We start from the raw sequence: 23370 nt of genomic DNA on the forward strand, positions 1-23370 counted from the left end.
TTTTGGGGATCTCCATCAGCTGTTCCATCCTTGAAAGAACCTCAGGCTGTATTCTACATGTGCTCAGACCCTGTGGGATCAATGTACTGAGGATGGGGTTCGTCCCTTCTAACCTTCAGCTTCCTGCCCATAATAAACATGTTCTTTCAGTCCTGGGCAGAGTCCTGCAAGTATGATCAGGAACAAAAGCTTTACCATCTACTTCTAGGTTCTGAACATACATAGTCTCTTCTTTAATGCTACCCACATAACCAGCCACCTCTCTCTTTAAGCTGCTATCTTTTCTGATGCTGGAAATGCCTCTAGCTCTATCTGTATCCTAAGGATCTTCAGTTTCTGATCCAAGACGTGAATTTCTCAAAAAACCAAACAGAAACATCACTGTCATTCTCTTGCAACAATTATGTGACAGACACAAAGATGGGGACAATATTCGTCATACCCGTGAGTGCACTAAGTAGCAGATTCCTTTGCTGTATGTAATTCTGCAGTAGAGACTGAAAACAGTTAAAAATAGGCATGTGGCAGTTAAATATTCACATATCTATAGCCACTAAATGCAAAGATGCAGAGGACAGGGGTCTGCCAATTTAAACTAGCATGTGTGCAGATGGACAAATGCTGATGAAGGTCATCCTACCAGTCTCCTCAGAGTCAGCCATATGTGTTCACCAGCCATTGTGACTTTGCCCACATGACCTTCTCCTCACTGGGAATGCTTCCATTACCGCCCAGTCCACTTAATAAGGCCCAGTGCCCATGGCTTCACACCTCCACTTTCTTGGGAATACCTAACCTGAACATCAAATCCTGCCACTCCAGTCCCTTGTTCTTGACTTCTACAGCAACATGTTTGCCTCTCCAAGTTAAATCTCATCTTTTTATGTCCCCACTACTTTGAGGGTCTATAAAGCATAAACAGCTTGAAGATGAATATTCTGGGTTCCTTCAGTAGTGTGTGGGTATGAGCAACTTGTATACATACCCTCATTGAGTACTCAGCAGATGTTAAACTCATAGGTATTCCAAGAGCCTGGTTCAGCAGAAGCAGATGATTAAAGAGCTACCTAGAGTGAGAAGGGAAAGCCAAGAGAACTGGCCTCTGTTTTTGGTAACTGGGATTGATGTCAATGATAATTCTCCTTGCTGAAATGCTCAGGCTTCCTGGCAAGAAACACTAACCCAGAGGCTGGGCAGAGGCAAGGTGGATCACAACCCTGTAAAGCCAGAGGATTTGCAACATCCCTCAGGTTGGATCACAGCAGGGTAACCTTCAGAGTCCTTCCTAGGTTCCAGGAGCATAGTTACATGGAGATGGGAGAGGAGACTCCTCAGGGGCCCATTTCCTCAGAGTGATGGCAGCATTTCCAGCTCCCCATTTCCTTCCCCTTTAGCTCTGAAGCACAGACCACATGAACTAAGCAGATGATTAACACAATTACAACAGAGATCAGTATACCAGGGACTGGCATTTAATCAAGACAAAGACAAGCAGCTTTTGCTAGGAGAAAATGACCCTAACCAAGCACTAGGCATTGGCTCCAGAGTCTCTTCATGGTGAACATGTCTGTTGCCTTCAAATACATCCACCCCTTTGCTTGTCTGAAACTTGTTCTGCTATATGAGCTCATGGGCAAAGACAGCCAGGCCCATCTTGGCTGTGGGGACTTGACACTCACCCACTTGGCAATGGGGCAGCCACGGGAGCTCTTTCCCTCCTTCCCCGTGTAGATGACCTTCTCAATCCGGATGGCTTTCCCTTTCTCTCCATACCTAGAGAAGGAAACAGATGGTACCATCAGTATAGTGGAGCCCCAAAGGAAAATAGCCCATGGCAAGAAGGCAAGCCCATATGCATATTAATTCAAGCTTCTAGTTACTGGGGGGGGGGGGGAAACAACAGAAAGTTTAAATTGTTATTCTGTAATCAGAGGCTCTTGAGACACAATGGGTACTTAGCAGGTTCCTAAGCTGGCCTTTGCTTTTCTACCCATCTTCTGTTTTCATTCATCTCTAGTTCCAGGACAGGGAGCAGTTAGGCAGAATGTCCTTGATTAGTGACATCAAGAGAATCATTTGCACCCATCCCTGCTAGCAGAGTTATCCGAGCATTCACTATTTATAAATTCAATAACACAAAAGAAAACAAATGAGGAAACCATTTACTTAACCAACCTAGCTACCCTATGAACAGACAAGACTGGGGAAGTGTTCTGGTCACACACAAATACCAATGTCCATGTTCACCTAGACAATATTGGAGTCTCCTACATATACTCACTTCCCTGGGCATGTCCTGAGTGCTCAAAGCCTACGTTTTCTAACACGATCTAAGCAATGATGAAAGTATGAAACAGAGCAGAATTGACTTGCCTAAGGCCACACAACTTTATCAAATACATTTTAACATCTAAGAAGACAAGTGTTGAATAGTTTTTCTTCTTTGATCAATTAACATAATATGTTTAACAGACTTTATGTAAGTCAAGCTATCCTTATTGAGTTTGTTTTATAATGATTTCAATTTGATCATATATATATATATTTTAATATATTATTAAGGTGTAATGCTGGCATAGCTACTACTAAAATACATATTCTCTAATTCACTCCACTTCTAGAAATCACATCCTCAAAAATAACCACAAATACATCAGGCTAGGGGTGTAGCTCAGTGGTACAAGAGTGGGTATGATTAATCCTGCTTGACTCAGAGATACACATATCTTTGTAGATGGTTAGAAAGACTGAAGGTTAACATTAAACTTTTAACGAAGGAAAAATTGCTGAAGTTTGATCCACTCTATACTTGAATTTTTTTTTTTGAGACAGGGTTTAGCTATGTAGCAGAGGCTGGCCTTAAACTCACTGTCTTCTTGCCTCTGCCTCCTGAATGCAGGGGTTTACAGGTGTGCCTCACTATAGCTGGCCTATACTTAGATTGAGTCCCTTTTATTGTTATAATTAAAAATGATAATAAAAGGGTTTTTATTAAGCTTTCTTCTTTCTAAAGATAACTAAGGACCTCAGCTAGTATTCTCCAAGGATGAAACCACGATCATTATCCATATCATCTAGAAAATTAGTAGAAGAGGCAGGCTCTGAAGTTTCATCCTTGACCCACTTGATGAGGAACTTGGTAGAGTCTAGCACTCTGTGCTTCCACAAACCTCCTAAACATTAAGAATCATTGCTCTAAAGCTGTGCTTCTCCAGGGTTAGCTCTGCTACCCTGATGAGATCAGTTTCTACCACAGCTCAGCAACTTGCAAGCACAGTGTTGGTTCTTTGTTTCTAGAAGAAGCATTCATAGAACTCCTAGGCTGCAGAGATTCCCTTTCCAAGACAGACTGCACAAGAATGTGGGTAGTGATGCACCATTCTCAGATATGAGTTTGAAAACTGACTCCAATTATCCAATTATCTGTGACAATGAGGATCCTAGGTATCTAAGCATTCAAGTATGAAGTCCATAAAGAAATTGAGAACTAGGTGCCAGTGGCTCACCCCTGTAATCCTAGCTACTCAGGAGGCTGAGATCTGAGGATCATGGTTCAAAGCCAGCCTGGACGAGAAAGGCCATGAAACTCTTATCTCCAATAAACTACCAGAAAACTGGAAGTGTCCCTGTGGCTCAAGTGGTAGAGTGCTAGCCATGAGATGAAGAGCTTGGGGCAGCATCTAGTTTCTTCAAGCCCTACAACTGACCAAAAAAACAAAAAACAAAAAAAGAAAAAAGAAATTGGGATACTCTGGGATTTGCTGTCAACCATCCCTCCTTTCCCAGATCTGTATCAGAAAAACTGAAAAGTACTAATTGCTCCTTAATTTCAGTTTATTTTCCCATTTCTGGCTTTAGCCAACTCCTGTCACAGTATGGTGGTTCTTCATAGAAATGATGGAGGAAAAGGAAAAGGAGAGAAAGATAGTCAAGGCCATTTATAAACTTGCCTCCCTCCTCCCCCCACCCAAGTATTTTCAATCATTCATTCATTCATTCATTCCTCTCTTTGGTTCCACTAAGGGCTAAGAATGTGGCTCAGTGGTATAGCACTTGGGCTCAATTTTCAGCATAATGACAACAATAATTGCCTATAAGATAAAAATAACAAGTGACAAAATTGGGGAAAAGAGGGAAAGGGTCAGAAAATAAAGGACTGATAGGTATATTAAATACAATTGGTAGAATTTGGGGTATATTTTTGAGACAAGCCTGGAATATCATAGGAGAAATAAAAAACATTATTAAAGACTCTAGGCTTAGAACTAGAGGTGACACTTTCCTTTCTAGTGTGTGCATGTGTGCACAAGTGTGTGCATACACACACAAGTGCTCATGCATGTGGGGAAGAGATTGTGGTAGTGATAATACAATGCTGACTCTACACTTACTAGCAGCCAACATAAAGATGGAAATGCAATCTGTTACATGATTTCCAAGGTTCTTGCGATAAAAATAAACCAGTTGCTGAGGAAAACCATAAGTATTCGTGGTGTATTCTTGAGAGGAATTCCTCCCTTGAATGTTTCTAGAGAATCTAAAGTTGGCTGCTATTTCTAAGCAATGAAGAAAAAAATAAATTCTCAACTTTATCACTGCCTAATGATCCTTGTTTCAGGATATACTCTGCTTGAGTTAAAAGTTACTTAGAGGGCTATATGGAAATCTTATGAAATTATTATTCTGCAAAAATGTAAAATGCAGAAATGCAAAATCAAAAACCAAACAGCCATCCTAGACCAAACATATACATCTGACTCTCTTGCAGCAAATGACATGTTGACATTCCTTAAAAAAAAAAAATCTCTTTGGCCCAATGCTGACTTGTCCAGTCCGAGAACTGTAGGAGACATGCATGTGGGTGTATGTAGTGGCATGTACAACACACACTGCTTTAAACCTACTTGGTTCTCCTGGACTCAGAAGGGCCTTTAAATCCTATCTGAATTTACAGAGCAGCTCTGTGATCAAATGCTTTTCTGGTGGGCTACTCTAAACAGAATGGTTCCAGATGACAAGAAATTGAGTGATTCCTGTATAACACTGATCTCCACCCATCTTGTCTGACATCTCAATCATGTTCGCTGCTATACTGACAGAACTAGTCTGGTTCCCCAGGTGACACAAAATCTTGTTCTCAAATCTGTGGAAACTCTAAGCCATTCAGCCTTCCACACAACTACATGCATATACTGGCAAACATATGGCTATGTCTGTATCACCTTTGCCTTTATCTTCTTTGAAATGCTAGTACTTATTGTGTCTTTTTCTTTTTAAAGCAATCTGTGCAAGTATATGAAATATATGTGACAGATACTCTGTGGTTCTCATATGGGAGTGCAGAGTATCCTCACAACATTCTCAGATTGTATGTACCTCTGGAGTATCTACTATGTGCTACAGCCACAGCCACACACTTTAAAGTCTAGATGAACAGCTTAAAAAAATCTATATGAATTGCCTAAAAAGCAAAACAAAGCTAAACAACAACAACAAAAAACCCTCCAAAATTCTGAATTTGAATTGAGAAAATCAATATAAGCTTAGGATGTAGTCAATCTCTAAATAATAATAAAGATTAAAAACCTTCAACTTCAGTCTTGCTACTGAAAATGGCCTAAAAATAATGGACAGACAACTGTAGCAATGAACACCCACATCCTTAGTACTCAGAATCTTTTTTCTAAGTGATTTTTCCTCTAGTGAATCAGGACTTCTTGACTATATGCACAATATGGCTTTAGAACGTCTTGTCATACAAGAAGTCAAATACATGATACAATCTATGAAGTAGTTTTGAAAAAGAAAGAAAAAGACCCTAATTACAATTGGGCCTTTAGCTCTGACTACCAATTTATAGGCCTTCTAGAGGGCAGAACATTTTAAACAGTATCACAGAAAAGCTACCAGCAAAACTTGAGCTAGGGGAAACTAACTCTGTAGACATAGAATCAAAAAACTATGTTTTTTTTCAATAAAAATATTTCAGGAATAAGAGAAAAGGTGGAGAGAGGGGGAGGGGCACATGGAAGGCAAAGCTACAGATTAAAGAAACAAACCCAGACCTGGAAGTAATGTTCCCACACTTAATCTGCTACAACCTGAATCATGAGGCTTTTCATTTTGAATGCTATTGATACAAAGCAACAGAAACCAGCAGTACTTAAAACAATCCACATTCTATCAACACACACCCATGCTTCCTCAAGTATCTGTGCAATACTCACCGCTCCTCCATCAGTTCCCGAATAGAGGCTACTGTGGGGCCAGATCCCAGGTGAGTATAATATGGACCTTCATCTTTCTCCACTATTTGTTCTGCATAGAAACCAAAGAATAGGCATTATTTAGAGATATTAATTAATCAACATTAATTTAGAAAAGCAAAACTACCAATAGGAAAAATAATAGGCATGTTACAAAACAGGAAACTCAAGTGGTTTATAAATATGTACAAATGTGTTTCATCCCTTTAGAAATTAGGAAACACAAATTAGAGTCAAAATAAAACTGGTTACACACCCACAAAATGAGCCAAAATTTAGACATCTGATAAAATGAAGTGAAGTCTGTGGTTTAACCACTCTGGAAGTCAGCTCACACTCACCCAGTAAAGCTGCAAGTTGCACCCAGCAAGACTCAGCAATTCCATGTCTACATGCACACTCTAGAGCAGGCATCAACATTGCTCCCAATGAACTCAATATCCAGACTCACAGAAGCAGCATTCACAACCAGGTAAAAACAACAACAGATGAGAAGACAGACTAAGTGCAGTGGAATCATATAGTGGCATATGATTCGGCCTTGAATACTACACTAAGTGAAATACGTTGAACACAAAAGAATAAATACAAGAGTCCACTGAATCAAATTACCAAGAAGAGGAAAATTCATAAAGGAAGTAGGACATAAAAGTTACAGGGGCTGGGAATAGTGAGAATGGAGATTAGTCATGATGGGGAATTGTTGAGGGTGATGCACAAGTTGTAGAAATGCTACTGACAGTTGCATAATACGGGAAATGTAATCAATGCCACTAAACTGAATGTACACTTAAATAAGTCTAAAATGGCTAATTCTGTTATATTTACCACCACAAAAAGAGAAGCAAGCACTGACACATACTATCACATGGATAAACCTTGAAAACATTACGTTCACAGACAAGCCAGATCAATCCATTCATATGAAAGAGGCAGAACAGATAGAGCTATAGAAGCAGAGTGACTGAGGGCAGGGCTTGGGGGTGGGCAGACAAGAGTCACTGTTCAGTAGGGTCTAACTCCAGAGAACTGAAAATGCTACCCAATGAGTTAAGAGGTAGCTGTACCATACTTTGTGCAAACTCAGTGCAACTGAATTGTTCGCTTTAAAATGGTTAATTTTGTTATGTGAAGTCCACCTCAATTTTTAAAACTGAACAAACTATTGATTCATGCAACAATGTAGATAAGATTTAAATGATTGTTTTCTAAGTGAAAGAAAGCAGAACCCAAAGGTTACATAGTAGTAACTTTGTTTAAACAGGGTTTTGACTGGATACTATAAGGCTAAAAACAATAAGAACTCTACACATAGTACACCACTGTTCTGCAATTGGTAAGTTTGTTTCATATCTAAGGAGACAGGACAACTGAATGCAATGTAGTTGCATTTCACATTTTGTCTGGATCTTGTAATAAAAAGAACAATAATGAAGCTTAAAAATCTGCAGTTAACAGTATTGTGCCAACATTAACCTCTTACTTTTGATGCACCAGAATTATATAAAATATTTACATTAGGGAAGGTATGAAAAGGATGTACAAGAGCTCTACCTACCAACTTGGCAACTCTCCGATAAATATAGAAACATCTCTAAGTAAAAAAATAAAACAAACCAGGCAGTGAGCTGTAATTTGTGATCTTGTCCTTTAAGAAATCCTGATAGTACTCATTACCTTATTCATGTAACTGTAACCCCCTGTATGGTATTTTTACAAAAAAAAAACAAAAACAAAGAAATCCTGATAGGTCACAGTAGCACACACCTGTAATCCCAGCTACCCAGGAGGCAGAGATTGGGAGGACATCCGGGGCAAAAGTTAGTGATACTCTCATCTCAACTAGGAAATTAGGCACAGTGGTTTATGTCTGTAATCTACTACTCAGGAAGGTTGCTGTGTGAAACCAGCCTTGGGCAAAAACATGAGATCCTAATGAAAAGTAACTCCAGTTCTCACACACATCAAAACATATAAAAGGATTTTCATAGGGACACTTGAGCAACCGTCAAAATTGGAAACAATCTACTAGAGATGGAATGTCTGTCTGTGCCTTCCCAAAGTCCCGTGTGATGATACTGGGATGCGAGGCTTTCAAAAAGCATTAGCTTCTGAGATTGGGGCTTCTCTGGTTTCCACTGCAAGCAGCCTGAGCTGAGAGTACTTAACCCTAAGTTTAAACCCCAATGCTGCACCTCCCCCACCCCCAAAAAGAAAGGCTAGCGACGATGTGTGTATTTGTGAATGAACGGTGTTTCAACTTCCTCAGTTCATGAAGGCATCAGGTTACTTTTCCCTTCCTACTGTCATGGACTATTAGCATAGTCTCCTGCCTGGTCCCCATCTAAATCATCCTACCCAATGCCACCTGTTATGTTCCCAAAACACTACTTCCCACTGACAGCTCTGACAGGCAGAGGACAGAAGCCAAATTCCAGAGCACTGTCAGCAGCCCCTCACCCCTGCACACCTCCCTACCATGAAGCCACCCTCATAGCCTCCTGCCATACAACCACACAGTGCCTGGTGTCTTTAACTGTTTTCTCACCAAAAACACTGCCTTCTCTTGTTGGAAGAACTTACCTCTTAAGGTATTGTACAAGTATCACCAATAGGCAAAGGCTCCTGCACTTTTTCAGTGCCCCTGCATGCACTAGCAACATCAAAGCATGGGTTGTGACCCACAAGGAACTGTTGTGGGGCACATACAAGGGCGAAGCTGCAGGTGAAGGTTTCACTCTTGCTCTCAACTCATGTTTTCACATGTAAAATATACTATAGGACTTTGAACTCAATAGGTTATTGATCTGTCAAATGACTGAAGGACATACAAGTTATACAACCTTCAGAAGCTTTAAAGCAGTTGATAATATTTAAAACATTAGAAAACTGTTGAGGATGAGAAGAAATGTAAGGTAATAAGCTTAATGTTACATGAATAAATGGTTTCAATTAGACTTAAAAACTACCTACTCTGCCAGGCACTGGTGGCTCATGCCTGTAATCCTAGCTACTCAGGAGGCTGAGATATGAGGATCTCAGTTCAAAGCCAGCCTGGGCAGGAACGTCTGTGAGACTCTTACCTCCAATTAACCACCAGAAAATTGGAACTGGTGCTGTAGCTCAAGTGGTAGAATGCTAGCCTTGAGCTGAAGAGCTGAGGGACAGTATTCAGGTCCAGAGTTCAAGCCCCATGACCCTCAAAAACAAAACAAAACAAAACAAACCTACCTACTCTAAATATACACTATTCAGACCCATGAAACTACATTTATTACAGAAGGAGGTAAATGAAGAGTCAGCCAAGAGAAGGTGGCTGCTGGTGGTAGCAGTCTGAAAGCCCTTCAGAGGTGCTAAGAGACCATATAATATACAGAAAATAGAATAAAGTATATACCATAACTTCTGAGCTCTGTTCCAGTTTCTATTGTCTGGAGAAAAGTCAAAAAAATGAATTGACTACAGGGTTTTTGTGGCAACTGGAACATAATATAGTTTTTGGTGACTACTTCTGCCTCAAACGGCAAAACTCAAAACTCTCATGGCTAAGGCAAAGAAGACGACATTCAAGGACAAGTTACAAACTAAATCTTGGCAACTCTATCTCAGTAGCTGCAAATGAAAGAAAGACGATGTAAACCAAGCCAGCCTGGAAACTGGCCTGTCAGGTTTCTCTGGGAGGGCCACTGAAACACCCTGGGAAGATACTACAAGAGCCAAACAAAACCAAAGCCAATTTCAGCAATTTATAAGGTAGCCCAGCAGTGTCTTAAAAACACTTTCTTCCCATTGCACCACTTTCTCTGAGAATATACTTCCTCTAGGGGAGGGTGTGGGGGGGGTGGGGTTATATGTGAAGAAATAGTATTGAAACTAGGGTGGGCTTAGAGGTGTGGCTCAAGTGGTAGAGCAACTGCCTAGCAGGTGTGAAGACTTGAGTTTAAGCTGCAATACTACTACCCCCCCCTCAAAAAACAAACAAACAAAAAACCTAACTCTATGGAACTGGAAATGTGGCTCAAGCAGTAAAGTACCAGACTTGGGTGAAAAAGCTGAGCAAGAGTGATGCATACAGAAGGACAAAGAAAAAAAAATCACCCAGGTGTACATTGTACATCTATATACATGTACACAAACCCACTCACAAAATTTCTTCTTGCTTTATATATTCATTACCATATAAGGTACTTTACAATACATGGAATGTGGCCACTAGACCTACTATTAACTTTTACCTTGCTAATACCATATACATGCCCAGAGCTGAATTTACATGCTTTTGCACACACAGTAACTTTTTGTTTCAATGCTGAATCATAACACACACTTTTGAAGTTTTAATTTTTCTTCATGTACAGCCTTGTGTTTGGTGTTTTTTTTTTTTTTTTCTCCCAAAGGCTGGTCACAGACTGATCTTCCTAACTATGGCTTCCCACATATTTGGGACCACATCTTGGCTTTTTGATTGAGATGAAGTCTAGTTTTTTTTGCCCAAGCTGGCCTCAAACTGCAATCTTCCCCAAACTCCATCTTTCCAAACACTTAGGATTATAGGTATAGCTTGACAATAAATTATTTTTGGAGGGTGGGGAGTGGTGACATTACTGGGGTTTTAACTGAGGGCTTCATGACTTGCTAGGCAGTGGCTCTATTGCTTAAACCACATCTCCAACCCATCTTTTTGAAACAGGGGTCTTACTAATTTCTTGCCAGGGCTGGCCTAAAATTGTGTTCCTGCCAATCTCTATCTCCTAGGACCACAGGCATAAGTCACTGTACACAGCTGGAAGACATTCATTTTTTCTCTCTCTCTCTCCATTCTTTTTTCTTTTGTTAGTAGTGGGGCTTGAACTCAGGGCTTGGGTGCTGTCTCTGAGCCTTTTAAATTTAATTTTATTGTAAAGGTGATATACAGAGGGGTTATAGTTACATAAGTAAGGTAATGAGTACATTTCTTGCTGAATAGTGTTACCCCCTTGTGCTCAAGAGTTGTGCTCTACCACTTGAGCCACAGAGCCACTTCCAGTTTTGGAGTGGTTAGTTGGAGATGAGTCCAACAGGGATTCTTCTGCCTGGGCTGGCTTCGAACCTCTATCCTCAGATCTTAGCCTCATGAGTAGCTAGGATTATAAGTGTGAGCCTCCAGAACCCAGCTTAGAAGACATTTTAAACAGCACTTAAACTTAATAAATAAAATGTTAACAATATTTACAACTTGATTAAAAAGATAATAGTATGACAAACTATGACCAGATTTCAAGTGTGTACCTGCATCATAATAGTGATCTGGTTGACAACACTGAGTATACGCTGTATCCTGGCTTCAAATATGTTAAGAATTTTTAAAAAATATACTCATATCCACATGTATCATCCAATAATAAAGGTGGTATTAAGCCACCTTTTATTCTGCTAATTGGTAATTAAAAATAAATCTATGAATTATATTGGCTTTCTGGTAAAAAGAAACAATTGATGAAGAACAGCACACTTTACAAAGGCTCTATCCTCTTAATTTATTATTATTATTATTATTATTAGGTGCCAGTCCTGGGGCTTGAACTCCAGGCCTAGGTGCTATCTCTGTGCTTTTTTGCTCAAGGCTATTGCTCTACCACTTCAGCCACATTCTACTTCTAGCTTTTTGGGGCGGGGGGCAGTTAATTGGAGAAGAGCATCTCACAGACTTTCCTGCCCAGACTGGCTTCAAATCTGAGTAGCTTGGATTACAGGGATGAGCTACCAGTGCCAGGCTTCCTCTTAAAATTTTAAGCACACAAGATGGTATTGGTAACTATAGACACTATGTTGTTTTGATCTCTAGAGCTTACTCATGGTATACAACTATGACTATACCCAGTGAACAACTTCCCATTTCTCTCCCACCCTCTGCTACCACCATGTATTTTTCTGTGATTGACTTATTTCAATTAACATAATGGGGGCTGGAATGTGGCACAGTTGTAGAGTGCTTGCCCAGCATACATGAAGCTCTGGGTTTGAATCCTCAGCACCACATACACAGAAAAAGCTGGAAGTGGCACTGTGACTCAAGTGGTAGAGTGCTAGCCTTGAGCACAGAGAGGCTCAGGGACAGTGCCCAGGCCCTGAGTTTAAGCCCCAGGACTGGCAAAAATAAAATCAATTATAATGTTTTCTAGATCTGTTCACATTTAGAAAATGCCAGGTATTACATATAAGAATGATAGAATGAGCAAATAATCACTTTGCAGTTCCTAAAGATGTTGGATACAACCAGATGATGGTGGCTGACACTTAGAAATCCCAACTATTCAGGAGGCTGAGATCTGAGGATCGTTGCAGTTTGAAGCCTGCCTGGGGAAGAAAGTCTGTGAGACTCTTCAATAAACTACACAAGGAGCGGGAAGTAGGGCTGTGGCTCACGTGGTAGAGCACTAGCCTTGAGCACAAAAGCTCAGGGACAGTGCCCAAGACTGGCAATGAAAGCAAAAGCAAAAAAGATGTTGTATGCAAAGGAAGTAAAAGCAACTTGACAATGGCAAGACCAGACTCTTAACCTAACGATCCCCTCCCAGTGAGGAAATCAGAACCCAATCCAATCCTTGAATCTAACTTCCAGTCTTCAGAAATACAGAAATAGAGGAATAAATTAAGCAACAACACAAATTCAGAATTACACAAAATACCAGACAACTAGGCCCATTCTCAATAATGTACCCTGGACTTAGACTTGTCTTCCCTTCCTGCAATGTTCTGCATAAACCACCATCTAGGGACATACACAATGTTGTATAAATCCTATGCCTTGCAAAGAATTGTAACTGAAACTTACTTTGCAACTAATAAAGTGTACTAATAGGCTCAGTTATGGTGCTAGAGAAGAGACTATACTCTGCAAAGTTGCGATAATATTCTACATGCAATATATCCTCTGAGCCAACAACATTTGGTACTGATTTCCCCACAGTTAAATACAGTTTCTCAACCTTCCTGATGTTGTTTAATGCCGTTAGTCTCTTACTTACTTGTTGATTCTATCCTATTTAGTATTGTATTTACTGCCTCATCATTTTGTTTATCAGGTCTATATGCTTATTTTATCTTTTGTCATAGATTTTGTATTTTATTCTTCTACTAGTAACACTCCTAGCAACTTGGAAAAGCTACAGAATTTCTTTGTAATGACAGTAGGGCTTTTTTTCTTTTTTGCCAGTATTGGAGCTTGAACTCAGGGCCTGGTGCTGTCTCTTAGCTTTTTCTGCTCAAGGCTGGTGCTCTATCACTTGAGTCACAGCTCCACCTCTTGCTTTTTGGTGCTTAATTGGAGATAAGAGTCTTACAGACTTTCCTGTGCAGGCTGGTTTCAAATCACAATCCTCAGATCTCTACCTCCAGAGTAGCTAGGATTACAGGTATAATCACAGGTATGATTCAGCACCTGGGTTGACAGTAAGACTTTAAAACACAAAGATGTTAGCACTTCTAAAGTTTCTCCTATCTCTCTCCTTGATGTTCTTACCTGATTTTTGTTGGTACACTCATTAACTCATTTCTCCCTCTCTATAAGACACGACATAAAAATAAATTTCAAGTATAAATATCCTTTGTCTTAGGAAAAATATTCACAGTTGTTTAAATTTAGACTTTACATTTGAATAGATTCAGTGTTCACTCCCAGACCGTTTATAACACAACATCTCGATCATCATTTATTTTTAGGCATGTTCAAAAAATTTTAGTTTCTGCATATTTGGAAATATACTGGGGTTTGAACTCAGGTCTGTGTGCTTGCTGGGCAGGTATTCTACCACTTGAACAACTCTGCCAGCCCTGGAAATGTCTTAATGAAGTTTACAATAAATAAATGGTGATTTAATTTGGTAGAAAATTCTTGGATTACTTTACTTCGGATCTGAATGTTGTAACAAAAAGACTCACCCACAACAAATATCCCTTGCCAATTAGTATGAAAAAGATAGAAACACAAAGCTGAAGAAATAGGTAACCAATCTGTACAGCCATTCCACAAAAAAAGCGTTATGTTAGCCACAATGAAATATTGTTATATGCCTGTCACAAAAAAATGATAGGCACTACTTCCCGGTGAGGATGGCAGGAGTTACAACCACTCTGGAAACTGTTGGTACCTACTACAGTTAAACACACATGATTTCAGTCCTAGAAATAAACTCAATAGAAGCATATACATGTATACTAATGCACCAAGAGATGTGAATTAATAATGTCTTATAATGATTATATAATGATTTATAATAACCCTTAACTGGGAATGACCACTTCCAAACTATCTGCAATCTAGTGGCTACACAGTGGCCTATTCATAAAATGGAATATCCAAATAGTCAGAATGAACCACAGATACTGCCACATCTAACACACTGAACCTCATAATCAGTGAATGAAAACCAAAATATAAAAGAGTACATATTATATAAACACAATTCCATACATATGAGATTCAAGAACAGACAAAAATAATCAATGTCATTAGAAATTTTAATAGTTACCTTATGGACCTAGAGCTTTGCTTTCTACAAAACTGAGAGGGTAGTGGGGAAAGGGAAGTGTGAGAGAGGGAGAGTGGGGGATGCAGGGGATAGGAGGAGGGGGTCTGTGGGCAGGGGTGACCAGGGGTCCACATTCTCCCTCACAGAGGCAAAACCTAGGTATTGATATCTGCCCCCACCCTCGGGCCAAAAGAACATCGAGGAAGGACCAAGGATCTACAGACATTTGGTCCTTCCTATCATCTGTGGGGAAGGGTGGTCCCAAAGGCCCTGAGCCCTGCCCTCAGAGCACACTAGCCCTGGGCCAAGCGGGCTTTGATGGTGGCCACCAGCCTCAGAATCTTAGCCTTGGTGCCATATATAGCTTTCACCTCTCTTCTTGCAGTGAACCAATTTCCTAGCTCCCATCACTTTGCAGAAGCTGATAACCTGTGGTACTCCCTTGCCACAGATGTCCAGACACCAGGGAATTAATTTTCCAGTTTCTTCTTGAGCTGGAGATACCTGGGCATGTAGCCTCAAGCACCACAGTACAGGACCCACAGAGTGAGGGCCATGGTCAGGGACCCCAGCACCCACCCACAATGATGCTCTGAAATGCCTATCTGTGCATCAGGCTGTAGGCACGGGGCTAATTTCACGTAATTCTGATTTTGCTTTTCCATGAAATAGCAATAGCATTGATTTTTTTCAACCATTTAAAAACTTAAAAATTATATATGTATATATACATTATGTATTTACACACATACACACACATACACACACACACACACACACACACACACACATTACTACCAGATGCGAACCAACCCCAAGTTTAGAGCATCAGGTGGTGTCTGGGGGTTGGGTGACGGATATTCTGACTTGTTAGTAAAGTTCTGTTATATACAAGGCTGTATCTTTTGTAAATTTGTATTGAGCTATATTCTTGAGATTTATAAGCTTTCCTGTATTTCAGTAAATATATTTTAATAAAAAACTTAAAAAAAAAACCTTTAAGTTCACTAGAATCAATATTTGACAATATTTACTAGTTTACTCCAGGATGTGGTAATTTCTTACCATAAAGTTTTTGTTTTTAATTTGTGAAAAGTTTTCCAACCTAATTCTGGCTCTTACCTTCCTTCAGTTCCATGCTAAAGGATGGCTCCCAGGTCCCCCACAGAATGTCTGTGTATGGGACTCCAGCATCTATCTCCTTTGATGATGTTCGTTTCTGTGGTGGGTTTTCAGTTTTGTACCTGTCTTGGAGTACTCTTTTATACTGGCTCCTCATCCTGATTTTCTTTTCCTACAATTCTGATTTTACTTTTCCAGCTTCTAACACACTTTTTGTCTTTTCTTTGTTTTAAAGAGAGGATTTTTTGCTAATCCACTGCCTGGGCTGATCTTAAACTGTGATCCTCCCAGTCTCCACCTCTTGGGTAGGTGGGATTACAGGCATGACCCACCTTGCCAGGCAACTTCCAACACAGTTGTAAGGGCTTTGTAATCACATAGTTCTTCTGGAGCTTTATCCGTAATTCATCACTTAGCCCTTGTCTTTCATTTCTGATTTCAGTGTTTCATTTCTAGTATGTGCCCAATTCTTGTCATATCATGTAAATTTTCATCTTAAATTCTATATGCATTCCTCCAACTTCAGTTAACCCTTTGTTTTGTCTCTGATTTTGAGACAGTCTTTGTTTTCCAGGCTGGCTTCAAACTTTCAATCCTCTTGCCTCTACTTCTCAAATGCTAGGATTACAAGCATGTGTCACTCTGATTGGCCATGTTAAATGAGTATTTTAATAGGGGAAGTTTATTTCTAAGAGCTTTCCCACCTACTCACGCTTGTTTATCTGTGGGGAATGATTCTTGCCTCTGGGAGCTGTCTACTGTGTGGCAGGAAGCTTAGCTAGTATCTCTGGCCTCCAGACATAAGCAGTATTGTTCCCACTTTGACAACTAAAAAATGTCTTCTTCAAAACATTGCCAAGTGTCCCATTTTTGGAGAGGGAAAAAATAGCCCTCAGCTAGAAACCATTGGTCTAGGGCAGACACAGTGGCTGAAACCTGTAGTCCTGGCTAATTGGGAAGTAGAGATCTGGAGATTACATACTTTGCAGGCAAAAAAAGTTTGTGAGACATAATCTTGACAAATGGGCATGGTGCATACTCATCAGTCACCTGTCATTCCGACTAAAGGAGAAGTATAATTAATGGCTGGGAACAGAGTCAAGTACCCATTAATCCCATTAATCCCAGCTACTCAGGGAAGCACAAATAGGACGACTGCAGACCAGGTTTTCCCAGGGATAAGGGAAAAAAATCTATCTCAGAAATAGCCAGTGCAAACCAGGCACTGGTGGCTCATGCTTGGAATCCTAGCTACTCAAGAGGCTAAATCTGAGGATCACAGTTCAAAGCCAGCCAGGGCAGAGAAGTCCATGAGATTTTTTTTTTAAATCTCCAGTTAACCACCAAAAAATGCAGAAGCAGAGCTGTGGCTCATCCAGCCTTAAGCAAAAAACAAAAACCGAAACAACCACCCCACTCCCCCCGACACACACTAAGGATAGAGCCCACATCCTGAGTTCAAGCTCCACTATTGGCAGAAAAATAAAACAAGCAAGAACCCAGCAATGAAAAAAAAGGGCTAGCAGGGTGGCTTAAATGGTGAGTGCCTACATTAGCAAGTACAAGTGAACTCAAGTGCCCTGAGTTCAACCTCCCAGCACTGCCAAAAAAAAAAAAAGTCACTCATTTATACTCATTTGCTCATACTCCTGTTTACTTTGGAACTTAAGCTAGAAAACTAGATATTATAGAGGTTTCAATTATTAGTTCAAAAGTTCAGCAGTCTGAGGTAATGAGAGGAAGTGGGACTGGCTCTGACCTGGACAGTCCCAACTGGCAAGTCCATCTCTAAGCACGTCATTTTGCTAGAGTCAATGCCTCTATATTTGTAATGTGTGCTTATGTGTGATGTGCTACAAGTTGAGTTATATGCTCTGTGATGATGGTATTTTGGATTATTCCTTCAAAAGGGTGTGTTTCAGTCTCTCTGATAAGATCACATTTTTAAAAAACCTCAATTGGCTGGGAATGTGGCTCAGTAGTAGGGTGCCTCCTCACATGCATGAGGCCTTGGGTCTGATTCCTCAATACACATCCACAGAAAAAGCCGCAAGTGGCACTGTGGCTCAAGTGGTAGAGTGCTAGCCTTGAGCTGAAGAGCTCAGGGACAGCACCCAGGCCCAGAGTTCAAACTCCACGACCCATTAAAACAAATAAATTGATTAAAATAAAAACAAAATAAAAAGCCTCAATTTTGGTAGAATTTTTGTTTGGTAGCTCAGGACAAAGAATTTTCTCTTCCAGTGGTCCTTGATACTGCTGGACTTCAGCTGCAGAGCTGGTTCCTAGCATATGGTTTCCTTTCTCTCCAGCCAACTATAATCAGACCAGACTTTACCCTGCCAGAAGCTGGAGCACAGGCATAAAGCCACCTGCTTGCTTTCCACAGAGCACACCTTCTACATTAGGTGGTTTCTAGCCCACACCAAGATGTAGGGCTCCTCTGAGCCTTAATGATTGTTTCCCTCAATGGGAATTATATACTTTAGTGATACAGTTTGTGTATCTTTAACTTGATACTATTCTGGCATATTTCTTGGAAGAGACAGTTTAAGACTGTGGCTATCAGGTGGGGATGGGAGGGAAAAACTGGGAGAGCGAGGGAAGGGGGGACATTGTCCAAAAAGAAATGTACTCATTTCAATACTTGGCTTATATAACTATAACCCATCTATATATCACCTTTTTAATAACAATGAAAAATTGAAAGAAAAAAATAAAAGATTGTGGTCATCACCAAATTTTACCTGGCAGCCCAGTGCTGGTTGCTTACACCTGTAGTCATAGCTACTCTGGAGGCTGAGATTTGAGGATTGTGGCTCAAAGTCACACTGGACAGGAAAGTCTGTGAGACTCTTACTTCCAATTAACCACCAGAAAACTGGAAGTGGAGCTGTGGCTCAAAGTTGTAGAGTGCTAGCCCTGAGCAGGTCAAGCCACACAACAGACCAAACAAACAAAAACAACAACTAAATTTAACTGTTCTTTAATTTTGTTTCTTTTTGTTCCTTTCACTAGGTTTTGGGAAAGGAGTGTTTTGCTATCTTGCCATTAGGTTTCCATTATTCCCTTCTGTCCCCAGTGTAATGTTTCTTTCTTCTCCATAAATGTAAAGTGGAACAGCAGAGAAATGGCTCAACTCTTCCTACAGAAATATCTGTTGACTGCCTTACTTTGAGCAGTGAGACAATATGTAGCTTTTTCTAGAATATATAATAGAAAGCTCTGGGGGAGACCTCAGGAGAGCAAGATTCAATTTTTGAGAAAATCCTGGTTTCATGGCTCTAGGTGTTTTTCTTAACCCTGTGAACTTAATTTTATACTCATTAAAATGCTGTTCTACTTCTGCACTCGGCTGAGGGTGAAAATGAATTATTTTTCTATCAGCAAGAGATATTCAACATAACAAATTAGTCATTACTAATAACAGAAAGAGGAACTCTCAGTTTTTAAATGACCTTCCAAGTTCCCTCCCTGTCTACATAGACAAGGGTATCCACATGTTCCCAGGGAAAACTCAAGACTAGAAATGTATGTGGGAGCACAGCTGAGACACTTACAAAAATGACATTGGTACAAAGACACTATACAATTAATGCACAGATGTCAAAATCACACAATACTTTTATAACTACTTCTCTTTCCAAATAGCCTTCCATAATACTTCTTCAGTTTTTAAATGCAACTTCAGTGGTCTTAATGCTGAACACCTTGCTTGGGTACATAGCCAAATAGATCTACTGCCCTGTGCCTGTGAATAATTTACCAATAGCAGAATGTCCCAAGAGGTAAGCAGGCGATAAGAACCTAACTGTGATTATGTAATGTGTTAAATTTTTCACACTAAAGACTCAGGTCAGCTGCCTATGAGTCTGGGCTGCATGCAAGTATCTCTGTGGGTTTTTGTTTTTGTCAGTCAAGGGGTTTGAACTCTGGGCTTAGGCGCTGTCCCTGAGCTCTTCAGCTCAAGGCCAGTGTTCTACCACTTGAGCCACAGCACCACTTCTGGCTTTCTAGTGGTTAATTGGAGATAAGCGTCTCACAGACTTTCCTTGTTCGGGCTGGCTTTGAACCACAATCCTCAAATCTCAGCCTCCTGAGTAGCTAGTATTACAGGTATGAGCCACTGGCACCTGGCTATATAAATATCTTTATAATAACTAAATTAAAGGTAAAGAGATCATGTCGAAGCTGCTATGATATTTCTGTAGAGTTGAAATACAGAAGTAGAATGAGGTTGACAGTTAACTAAAAATTACTAAGGTGCTTGCCATATGCTTGGCACTAGACTAGCTGCTTTAGAAACAATTCACAGTTCTTGTTCTTTTATTTTGACTGGAGGCTGCGTGAGGTTTGGAATCAGAGCCTCACTCTTGCCATTTGAGCCACATGCCCCCAAGCCCACCATCCACTAGTGCACAGAACAAAGTCAGACAAAGCAGCAGCAGCAGCACTAAATCCTGACTATTCCTTGGCTCTGATACTGATAGCTAGTTCTGGGCTCTTTAATTTACCCTCTTCACCTTTTCTTACCCTATCTCCTCTACATGAACTTCAGATTCCCCTTCCCCTAAATGTTGCTGTTCTCTATTCTCAGGCTTTTTCTTCAGCCTGAGGAAATGACCATGACTGGAGCTACCATCCATTGTTGAAGAACACACCATTCACAGATCCTACCAGACACTGTAGGTTCCTCCCTCCGATGCCAAACTGGTTCTCTTCCAGTATTTCAGTGCCAGTGAATGTACCACTCTCCACCTCGCCTTTCAACCTGGAACCTCAGGGGATGCCTGTGACTGCCTCTTCTCCTTGCTTACTCCTATATCCAACTGCTGCCACTTGCTTCTTTTTCTTATTCTTTCTCCCATCCATTCCTGCTCAGTGTCCCTCTAGGCACCCTTTACTTTTTGTCTGAGCCTGCAAACTGGTTTGTCTGCTTTTGGTATCATCCTCAGTTCCCCTGAAACTACTTCCTGGCCACTCCCAATCCTCCATCAAACATGCCAGTCACACAAAACTACTTGCATTTCCCAGTGTTCTCTCACCTCCATATTTTCATGTGGCTTTATATGTCTTTCATCTCTATGATCTTTATACCCCTCTGCCTAGCATTCAACATCTTTTCCTGGTTAACCAATTCAACTTCTATTGATCCTTTAAAACTCAGATATCACCTTCTTCGGGAAGCCTCTTACTAATGTCTCTCTTCCCAGGGTCAGATTCCCTGCCTTTATACTGATACTTAACTATTGTCTCAAAAAAATATTGAGAACATAAAAAGTTCCTCTTCATTTCAAATTGAATGTAAAGGCAGAGGATAAATATTCATAAAAAAACTGTAGTAGACAGACTACATGATTGTAAACATGATTGTTAACTTAGCATTGCCCATTAAGGACTGTGATCCCTACATCTTAGGTATACACTGTCACCAGGCAGACACTGAAATCAGCCATACTTGCTAACAATGCCACTCCCTTATTTAGACTTACAAGGTATTGGGTAAAGGAGATGTTTTTCTTCTGGCCATTTCTTTCAGGTAGGATAATCAATTGGCTAAAAATACGGCACATCTATGGAAGCAGCTGAAATCTACATGTCCTAACCTCCTGCTCTGGGCTCTGGTTTAGTCTCTGTGGCTTCCTACTGGATGCTCTTTAGAGACATCAGGACAACACTTAAAAGCTAACATAGACTGTGTCCTCATTTACAAAATGATGACTACATCTCAAAGGATGTTTTTCTGACTAAAAAGTTATTTGGACTTACTCCTTGTGCTAACCTGGTTCCTCTGGGAACCTCTCATTACTGAGAATGGATACAATGCACAAAGACCCAGGCTCACCACCAGGGTCCCACCTCTAACAAAAGCATCACAGACTAAGAATGGTTGGCCAAGAGATCTTGAATGCATGCTTCAAAATATTAGAAATATGTTGACAATACCCACACATCCCTTGCTATAGTTAAGTATAGAAATTCAACTTATTAAATTTTCTCAAAACTGTAAACATCACACTTCATTTCAGAGGAAGATATTTCCTTCCTTAGCTTCTAAATTTACTTCTTTGAAATTTCAAGTATGCCTTTTCATTCTAGTATTATATGAATCCCTTTTAGATGCTCAGAAAACAAAGCTCTTAGCAATTAGTGTTTTGGTTACCTGGTGATGCCTTCCATGCTACTGCTAGAGGCACCTTTACAAGCATTGCTTGATTATAAAATACATTTTACCATAGAAAATTTCAGAAAGCATATGAGGGAAAAGTCCAACCCCAGAAATAATTACTTGGTCTAGCTCCCACTAGTCTAGATGGGATTATTTTATTTTATTTTTTAGTCAGTTGTGGGGCTTGAACTCAGGGCCTGAGCACTGTCCCTGAGCTTTTTTGCTCAATGCAAGTACTCTACCACTTGAACCACAACATTACTTCCATGTTTCTGGTAGTTAACTGGAGATAAAAGTCTCATGGACTTTCCTGCCTGGTTTGGCTTCAAACCATGATCTTCAGATCTCAGCCCTCTAAGTGGCTAGGATTGCAAGTGTAAGCCACCAGCATCCAGCAAGATGATCCTTTATGTATTATTTATTTTCTTTGTTTCCACCTAAGCCTTTTTTCTATATTCACAATACAAGGTAGCTTTGGTACCAAGCTTTGTTTAGAATGAGACACAGGTAAAATAAAGCTAGAGAAATAAATGACTTGGCAGTGATAGACTGCTCCCTGCCTATACCCCCACCGCCAGGGCAGCACTACTGCACTGCCATTGCTGAATCTCTCAGATGCTATCTTCTGCATCACTGGCTTCAAGCCAGGGTGCATCCTCTCTGAGGACTCCTCAGGCTGGAGAAACAGAAGAATACTGAACCACCATCCTTATCTTCCCCACACTCTCAAGGCCACCCCAAGCTCTGCTCATAGACTCTTCAGTCTGAAGGAATCACTTTCCAATTCTCCCTATATTTGTCCATTTCATTTTTAAAATTTTACATTTTTCAAAACCCATCTCTGAACAACAGCTTCTGTAAACGATTACACTCTGTGATAGGACCGAGTTGGTTTTATACATGTTCTCTTGATGTGGCCACTTCTTTGTGACAGCACAATGCTGATGAAAAGAGGCATATAGCAGAGTATGTGGAAGAGACCATTGGATATTTTATCAACAATTTTGTTTTTTTTTCAAGTAAGCAATGATGAACCTTTTCTCTTCATTTTTATCCTTAAAAGAATGTCTGATAAGAGAACAGCCAACTCTTTTTCTTCTTTTCTTTTTAAAAAATTTTTAAAAATTTTTGTGGTCCTAGAGTTTGAACTCAGGACCTTAAGCTTGCTAGCCACATGCTCTACTACTTGAGACAACCTCTCAAATCTTTTTTGTTTTTTTTTCCTTTTTTGCCAGAACTGAGGCTTGAACTCTAGGCTCGGGTCCTGTGGTTGAGCTTCTGAGGATTTTCCTGCTCAGGCTGG

At 40.3% G+C, this 23370-nt stretch overlaps 1 protein-coding gene and 1 pseudogene across 1 annotated transcript in view; both read right to left on the bottom strand.

The window, feature by feature from the left end:
- Nucleotides 1-23370, bottom strand: part of Tet3 (tet methylcytosine dioxygenase 3) — a 97885-nt gene that overhangs the window by 17796 nt on the left and 56719 nt on the right. Inside the window, exons 4-5 of the mRNA XM_013034644.1 lie at nt 6228-6318; nt 1680-1773 (exon numbers count right to left, since the gene is read on the bottom strand). Coding sequence (XP_012890098.1) covers nt 1680-1773; nt 6228-6318 — 185 coding nt within the window. The remainder of the gene's footprint in view (nt 1-1679; nt 1774-6227; nt 6319-23370) is intronic.
- On the bottom strand, nt 15070-15333 carry LOC105999583 (annotated as a pseudogene).

This window comes from Dipodomys ordii, unplaced genomic scaffold (assembly GCF_000151885.1).
Source record: "Dipodomys ordii isolate 6190 unplaced genomic scaffold, Dord_2.0 Scaffold192, whole genome shotgun sequence".
NCBI lineage: Eukaryota > Metazoa > Chordata > Mammalia > Rodentia > Heteromyidae > Dipodomys > Dipodomys ordii.